At 45.1% G+C, this 9,283-nt stretch overlaps 1 protein-coding gene across 2 annotated transcripts in view; it reads left to right on the top strand.

Moving 5' to 3' along the window:
• LOC135907308 (medium-chain acyl-CoA ligase ACSF2, mitochondrial-like) overlaps nucleotides 1–9,283 on the top strand; it is a 133,092-nt gene that overhangs the window by 49,068 nt on the left and 74,741 nt on the right. For both annotated transcript variants that reach the window (XM_065438996.2, XM_065438995.2), the window contains one exon: nucleotides 624–677. In XM_065438996.2, the coding sequence (XP_065295068.1) occupies nucleotides 624–677 (54 nt within the window). The remainder of the gene's footprint in view (nucleotides 1–623; nucleotides 678–9,283) is intronic.

Genomic DNA, 9,283 nt, shown 5'->3' with positions numbered 1-9,283 from the left:
TGTAAATGGCCTTCCGTCAATCGAGTTCCTTCCATTTTCCATCTTAATCATGCTGTCGTCATTCAATCGATTTTATGCCAGCGTCGTCCAGAGATTGTCGTAATCGCGTCATCGTAAGACAGTTGCTATCATGCATTCGAAAAATGACACGCCGGCGCCACATCAGTTCGGTACCGTTCTGTCACTTTATGCGGTCGCGAAGTGCGCTATATCGGTGGTAGGTATGAGGTAGCGTGAGTCCAGTTTTCTTGTGTTCCCACATTCACATTCCTAGTGCCTCACCTCTTTTCGCGGGCTTTGTGAGCCCACGCACAAGGGGGGCAGGAGGGACGTGGCCGTGTAATGAGTCGCTGTAATTAATATAATAAACTGCATTGCCAGCAAATTTTCTCTTCTCTTTCCTCGCTTTTGTTGTGAGGGATGCTGTTGAAGCCGCATTAATACTAGTGTACCTAGTTGCTATCCTAATAAAGCACTTGCACGCATCGCTGGACTTCTAACTACGCAAAGGAAATGGCGCTCTTTCTACTGCTGAAATAGGCTGAGCGATATATACTTTTGCTTTTAAAGTAGTATTCTCCGTTTATAAACATTCTGCCGTTTTGTTTTCTGTTTTGTTTCAGGCAAGCATCCACTTTGCATTGACGACACCCGAGGTTGAACGGTACCTCAACACGGTGAGTCATTAGCTAGCGTTTCATAAGTTGTTTCTGTTGTGGTGACCTACGGATTTGGCACAATCTTTAAAAGGATGAATTAGATATATTGCCTTGAAAATTCAAGGATAAAAAATACGAACACGCTTTTTTCATATTTTATTTCTCATTTTTATTGCTCTGGCAACCGAGTTGGCACACGTGGACTTAACTATCTTTTTCCAGACAATCGCTTTTCACCTTCTCACGAATGTTATCGCTCAGCGCGTGGCGCGCTCGCATGTATCGGAAGTTTCTCGAATGTTATCGATGGTTCTGTTGTCAATGAAGCTTGCGTAATCTTATTAAATGTGCGACGCGAATTGTGTAGAACATTCTGGAAGCCACGCGGGTACTATCGATTACTCTGGAACCTTCGATGACTCGTGTATAAAAGCCGACACGCTAGGCCGGCAGATCAGATTTCGACGATCACCGACCGTGTTCGCCGCTGTGGCTGTGCTTTGAGTGTAACATTCTTTTATTGGCACAAGTTCGCCCAATAAGAAGTTTTGCCATTCACAGTTTTATAGCTTTATTATTCGCCGTCACTGCTACTTGACAATATCATGTTTGTGTTTGCTGAAATATCTTAAGTGTGCAAAAATTACGCTCACATTAATGTTCGTCAGGTTGATTTTATCGCAGCTGTTAGAAATTAGGCACAATCTAATAAGAGGTGCAAGAGAGAGTGACATCTTTATTGGCAGATTTTAAACGCGCACAACGAAGACTACGCCTTGTATGGAAAAACAGGGTCGTCGTTCGGTAATTGAAAAATTCTTGTACACACAACAACCATTTATAGCAGGCCGTGTTGCATTGCAGATAGTTGGGGAAATCACATGCCGTATTGGTTAACAATAAAAGAGCTGGATCCCAGAATATTCAATTCGTTAAATGCCATTTGGATTTCATACAGATGTAGTATCATCAGCACTATGAGCGTGAACGCAGGAGCGCATGTCAGATAGCCTCGAACCCTGCTAGGGCGATTCGTGGCGGCCGCCGAAGGAATCTAAGTGGAAAGGAGGATGCTGTTCTAATAACTGTTGGTACTCCCACCACGCGTCTTTATGTACAAAGTGCCGGACTTCGCATCGCCAGCGCACATTGATAAAGCTTTGGATATTGCGGTTGCTGATAACTTGTGCACAGAAGCGTGGCAAATAGCAGCACTCTTTTGAAGCGTAAACATTTGAGAGCTAATTCCCTGTAAAATCCGTCCGTCTATCTGGAACGCGTGATCACGATGCGCTCCATAAGATTTACAACAGGTCCTACGGGGTTAAATTTGATCATACCTTACGCTAAACGCAGAGACGGGCGCCCAAAAGCTCTAAAATAAAATAAAAAACATGACTGAATAAAAAAAAAGCCCCGCTGTAAGTTACTGCGCACGTAACCGCCTTATCGGCTATCGACGGCAAGTGAAATGCCGTAAGCCGCCGTCTTCCACAAACTCAGGTGCGGTGAAAGTGCCAACAGTTAGCGGAAGAGCGTGCCCCTTTCCCCTCTGTTTTCGACAGCGCCATCCGCGTATCGCTCTAACTAGGTGCCAACGCTATTTGCCACGCCTTCGCGTGTTCCCGCTCATATTGCTCACGATAGTGCACGCGTCGCCTCTATAAAACGACACGCCAAAACACGCAAATATGATCTTTTCCAGCAAGAATTAACCATTTGCCATAACAATAATTTTGTAACATGTGAACGCGTCCTTGTGACGATAGCTATTATTAAATACACCAATAGGCGCGTGCAAATAACCTTGAAAAAGAATTCACCGGCAATTACGATACTCTCTAATGCGACATTTGATTGGCGCTCTAGGCATGTTTTCATTTCGCGATATATTTGTTGGCGCGGACAATCTGTCTCGTGGGGCACGTTCCAATTGGAGCGAAGTGCGGCGCGACTGCCTCGCTAATCGGGAGATCGCGAGAGGCAGCGCGTGGGTGACGCGTGGGCGTGATTCACGGCAGACGCTTTGGTAAAGATTTATGCAGCGCTTTGGTCAACAGACGACGCGTAGAGCGCCTCGCACCCGCTCGAACGGAGCGGAGGCGAGCGAGCGCATCGGGACACCCTAAAACGACGCACGCTGCTCTCGTGGCATCTCGTAGCCGTCCCACCACAGCCCGTCTTTCACGGAACTACGCTTTTCTTCTCACAGTTTCGCCATAGCCCTTCCTCCGCTTTCTACCTCACGGTTCTGCTGCATTTCCGTCCTCACGCCATCTTCGCTCTCGCCGTATTTCATCACCCGCTGCACCACGCGTTCGCTATCGTTTTTCGCTGTGCTCGCTCGCTCGGCTACGAGGTACGACGCCGACACTAGTGGCAAAGCTCAAGCACTAATGCAACGGCACTTTTCACGTTGCCTCCAAGTTTCCCTTGATGACTGTCATCTCGGAGACGTGCAAGTCAGTTTACAATAGCAACAGCAGCGGAAAGTCACATGCCCCTGATCAGTGCCTCCCAATTTCTTGAGTTTTTTTTTCTTTGTAAAGAATAAATTTACCTCTGGGAGTAAACGTTCAAGACGAAAGAAGATTCGCAGGTAAGAGCTCTATCAAAGCTATTGTATGCGTTTTTGTTTCCGCTGTGATCATTTCTGGTAATAATGAGTGCGAAGTAGACCTTCCACTTGTTCAGCTCTTTCTGTTCGTAGAGGCTCTAAGAACTTGATATTCTCAAATATTTGCGTAGACAGACGGCCATGCTGTTCACTCAACACTGCTAAGGTATTTCTGATGGTAAGAAATGCATTTTCCAAATAGTAAGAGAAATTTATAAATTGATGTTTTTTAGTTTTATTTGACACTATTGCTAAGGGCCATTAAAAATTAAATTATGGGGTTTTACGTGCCAAAACCACTTTCTGATTATGAGGCACGCCATAGTGGAGGACTCCGGAAATTTCGACCACCTGGGGTTCTTTAACGTGCACCTACATCTAAGTACACGGGTGTTTTCGCCCCCATCGAAATGCGGCCGCCGTGGCCGGCATTCGATCCCGCGAACTCGTGCTCAGCAGCCCAACACCATAACCACTGAGCCACCATAGCCACTGAGTGAGGGGCCATCGAAAGGGTTTTACATAGGAGGGGGCGTAGAAGAAGAAGTTGAAGTGAACTGTAATATGTGAAATCTGCAAGAATATAGACAATTTGGCGATATAACGGAATCGACACGAAACATATTGACAAGTAAGGGTAAAAAGGTTGAAATGGGCACAACTGCAAAATATAAAAAACTACGAATAACATGAAAAGGTAAATAGCAATACGTGCTTAACACAGAAAAAAAATACTGTAAATTGGCTTTATTTTTTTTATACACAAACATTGACGAAAGACCACTGACTAAAACAACAAAGTGTAGCTTGAGTGCGGCTGAGGCCGAATGTAACTAAATACATGGCAGAGAAACAAAAACGCAGTCAACAATGAAAGTGACAACGTGATATATTCATACAAGATTACATTCAAACGAAAAGCAATTGAAAGAGGAAACATTCGTATATAGAGAGTTAAGATGTTTGCACATCTGAACACAGTATTGCTAAATCCAAAATTTGCGAATGCAAGTAGCATTACATGAAATCATGGGCGGGAAGTTTTCATTTCTCAGGGGGCGGGGGGCGCGATGAACTTCCTGAACCATATATATATATATATATATTTGAACTCACTCAACATCGTACCGTTTCATGTATTCCCTGACGAAGCTCGGACCCCGGCCGAAACGTAGGAAATCAAGCACCTCTTTTTTCATATGTGCGTCCTCAACCTACAAGTGCATGTTCAACAACCGGAACCCAGCAGACTCTCAATATATATATATATATATATATATATATATATATATATATATATATATATATATATATATATATATATATATATATATATATAATTTTACTACCAGTTGTACTTCAAGAAACTTCGTATGACTTCGAAGAACTGTTCACTGAAGTCATGGCCTTATATGAGTATACAAGACATCATTGTAGGAGCATCTGGCGTCTCTCGGTGGTATAATCTTCCTTCGTGGAATTGTCGTATACTTCGCTATAGCTAATACTGCTTCAGAAGAACTTAACTTTGGCCTAGTTGATGTTTTGTGCATACTATATTGACTGCAAGTAAATATGAGGACAGCGAAAGAGAACACAAAAACGAAATTGGCGGTAATACTGCCTCGCCTTTCGGGAATAATTGCAGCCTCTCTCTCTCTGTCTTTCTTTTACTGTGAGACCGAGTATAAGTGCTGCTGCGCATGACTGCTGCTGTTAATTCTGATTTTGAGTGAATCCAGCTCGGCTTCATTTCGGTTATTGATTCAATTGTACGGGGTGTCCCAACTATCATGCAGCAAGTCTTCAAAAAAGGCAATTGCGTTACTCGAGAAAACCCTGGTTCCTAGCACATGGTTTCTAGTACAGTGGAGCAGCCGCCAGTAATTTTTCGTAAATGAAATTTAATTGCGTAAATACAAATAATCGTCTAATTCGGGAAAAACAGTCGTAATTATGAAAGCGTCAATGAGGCATTTGTATGCACCCCCAAATGATGTCTAACTGCGGTGTTTTCAGCGACGTAGTAATTGCGTACAATTTTTTTCAGTGGTAAAGAAACTTCACTAAATATAAGAGATACCACGTGACTGCACTCCTACCCGCATTATAAAGCGGCGCCCTCAAATAAGCTGCTTGAAAGCAACTGCTTTGCCTGTCTCAAACCTGACGAAAGAGACAGCGCCTCACCTTGATAATGGTACGGAAGGAGTACCAACATCAGGTTTCGCGGCTTCGAAGCTATTCCTTCTCCTCTCTACGTCACACATATTATCCATCTCTCAAGGCCGACTGATCACATTGATAACAAAATCCCCTTGATAACGACGCCGAAGCGCCGCTCTGACCACGCACGAAACGCTAAAAGTGATGTAATAGGCATATAATGTTTCAGAATCCCGGCTTTGCTCCCGCCGCGTCGACAGAGTGCGCGCACAGCTATATTGCGCGCCAGAAACTTGCTTCGGATCACAGCCAAATTAAAGTGACGGTTTTAGTTTTGATGAGAGTGCATACGATGAATAGTGCATACTATTCATCGGACGACCTCGCCGCTGCCACCATTTGTTCTAGTTGTCGGGCAATCTACGAGCTGTAGGCCGATCTCCCCGCTGCCATTCAGATGTAAGATTTGGCAGTCGTAGCTGTAGGGATGAACTTGGGAGGAACTAGGTGAACAGGATTTATTTACATTATTTACATCTTCGACAAGACATACATCGACAGTCTAGCGTGACTCCCAAATGGAGCCCGCAAGACTAACATACAGCAAACAGCTTACGAGCACACACCTCACGAGTACATTTCGAGCGTGACAACGAGCACTCAGCTCACGACGACGAGCACGCTCCAGCAGCCGGCAATCGCTGCTTATAAGCTCTTGGTCCCCCCTTGATTCCCAGTGGACGGAAACGTTCATCCAGTCATCATTCGACGTCAGCGTTAGACGTCACCGTAGATGACCTGCACTTTTGGAGGAGGCGGGCTCACATACTCGTGTTGCACACACACACAGGTGTAAAGGTCCGGAGCCGACGTCAGAGGGCTTCGTAGAACTCTGCTCCGTCCCGGGTGGCGCGGCCGTGTACCACATTCCTGAGCTGACCCCGCGCCACGTGGCTGGCGGTCATCCGCAGTTCTCTGAAGTGCGCCCCGTCTGGTGGGATTGGAACACGTGCATCGGGCTGAAATAGCTGGCACGTTGCCACCCCGTACGGCCATTCCTAACAGCTCCTCCATGGCCCAGAAAATCTCGCCTGGCCAGTGCTGGCAACCGCTGGGCAGGAAGAGAATGGCTGGCGAGCAAGTCGATGGCTTTGCTCTCTGTAACCCCTGCGTACTTGGAATGCCTTCAACCATCTCACAACAACTGGCACAGAAGAGTCGACCCGGCAACACAATACCGCTCAGCGTTCAAACGCCCGGAATCAGCTGTTAATCTGCCAGGCTTCCCATCAAAATCTCAATGCAAGTCACTCAACTGGGAACCCCAAATTTTGCCCCAAAATTTTGTGCCGCCAAAGCGAGTGTTCACGTTCCTCTTGAGTTCGACCAAACCCGTCCGTCGCGCTGCACAATAGTAAAGGTTTACGCAGAATTAAACCGAAGGCTCTCAAACACCAATACCTAAACATAACTTAAGCAGCCTAACTTCGCGAACAGCATGTTCTTATCCTATCACAGTGGCGTACTTATCTCCTGTACTGTTGCCACTGAACAGTCTGGCCAACTCCACAGGTATGTAAATACAATCGCGCTAGCTTTGTGGTCCCTATTCCGAACACATGCTTGCGTCATACACAAAGTTTTTATCACGCTTACTCACATTTGTTCCTTTAGTCCACACAGGACACGTTATTTAAATGAACAACTAAACTTGCGTAGCTTACGCAGCACAGAGGAACCTTCGAACAAATGTGTCTTCTAATAACTAGCTCTACGCACGCGTACTAGAGAAGTCAGAATACGGTTGCCCTCAACACACACGAGCAACCCAGTCATAAACCTTCTGCTTCCTTCCGTCCACACAGGACATGCGCTAATAGAACTAAGAACGCTTCTCAGGGCAAATGATGCACTTACTGAAAACCTACGCAGTTAACCTTAAAAAATAAAAAAAACGCATAAAAAGAAGAAGGTTAACTAAAACACACGCACGTTACGATAGGCCTCTCAACGATAACCTTGACTCAGGTTACCCGCACATACACAAAAAAAGAAAGCCTATGTAATCATTAATGAACGTCTCGCGAGACTACAGGTTTACTTAAAACGCGTCTTTCAACTCTCGGTGCTTAAAGAAAGAAAGAAAGCAGAACGTAAAGAACATAAAGAAAGCTCATACCTTACTTATTGAAAGAAACTTAAAACGCGAAATCTTCAATTGCTCAAAAATAAAACAAAATAACAAGTTTTATTTCTACGGAAGCTCTCTTGGCCTCCCGTTCCAAACGCTTACGACTGACTCATGCTTTTGAGCCGTACCCGAGGTGGTCGCGGTCCGAAAGCTACTCTGGATACCGAAGAACAACAAAAGGGCTGACTCACTAACAGCTCCCCCAAGACCTTACAGTTTAATGCCAATTTGCGTCCTGGCGCCCCGCTTTAATCATGACCTCGATTGACCTCGTCGCTACTCCCCCACCTGGTCTCGTCTTGCCACCATGCGCTTCTTCGTGCTGCACGCTGAGCTTCAAAAAGAACGACGGAACGATGAGGAATTTAACTGCTCCATGCCCTTTGCCCGCGTCCGTGCAGAACATGCTTCTCGGTCCCCCTTTGACCGGTGGCTCGAACATGTTTGATGCGTCAACATCGTCCGCGACGACCGCACCTTTCTTTTCTCCGCACCCTGCCTTTAATAAATGATAATAAATTTAATAAATGATGCACAGAAATGCCTCGCTCACGCTGTCCACAGCTCAAGAGAATATTAGTTCGAAGCTTATTTGCCCGACTTTATTACAAGTGACCCCATTAAATTCTCGAAATAAATCAGCTAAAATACAGTTATATCGCAGACGTCAGTTGACGGAACACTCGTGATGGATCAGCGCTACATGGGCCAGCGTTTTTATCAATATGTTACGATTCGAACTGTACATGTGACACGACAGTCTTTCCACGCGCTGATCACACTTCATTTCTTATCCTGATATGGTATCGGTGCTGCCTAATTTAAAAACGAAAGCATCCTGAGGTGCAGACGATATCCCAAACATGTTTCTACGACCATATGCTCTACCTCGTGCCACATTTTCGGTTATTATTTTTTGTTCTTCTTTGCGGACTTCTCAATTACCTAGTGACCGGAGGACTGCCCGAACTGTGCCCATCTCTAAAGAAGGTAGACCATCTAATACTAGGAGATTACCGCCCTATGTCTCTAGCTTCTTCATATTTCAAAATGGTCGAACACATTATGGCTACTAGTATAATTAATTTCCTGGAAGAGAGCTCTGTATTGACTAAGTTTCAACATGGGTTAAGGTAAGGATTTTCAACAGAAACTGTCACTTTACTTCACCCCCCCGTAGTTGCTTAGTGGCTATGGTGTCGGGCTGCTAAGCTTGAGGTCGCGGGATCGAATCCCGGCCAAGGCGGCCGCATTACGATGGGGCTAAATGCGAAAACACCCGTGCACTTAGATTTAGGCACGCATTAAAGAAACCAAGGTGGGCCAAATTTCTGGAGTACCCCGCTACGGCGGGCCTCATAAGCAGATAGTGGTTTTGGCACGTAAAACCCCTAATTATGATTACACATTGTTTGCAGTAGCATTAGCTCTTGCATTAGCCCTCGATAGGCACGGTACGATAGATATGCTTTCTAAGATTTCTGTAGAGCTTTTGACAAAGTTACTCCCGCTAAACTAATTTTCTAATTTAGAACAATATGTATTCAAGAAATTTAAGTTTTGTTTGTTTGATTTAACCCTCCTTAACTGTTCGCAAATAATACATGGATGCGCGTGGGGGGGGGATGTCATCTTTCGGATTGTGTTCCA

Source organism: Dermacentor albipictus, chromosome 7, assembly GCF_038994185.2.
Source record: "Dermacentor albipictus isolate Rhodes 1998 colony chromosome 7, USDA_Dalb.pri_finalv2, whole genome shotgun sequence".
In the NCBI taxonomy this organism is placed as follows: Eukaryota; Metazoa; Arthropoda; class Arachnida; order Ixodida; family Ixodidae; genus Dermacentor; species Dermacentor albipictus.
This window is presented reverse-complemented; position numbering and strand designations above follow the sequence as displayed.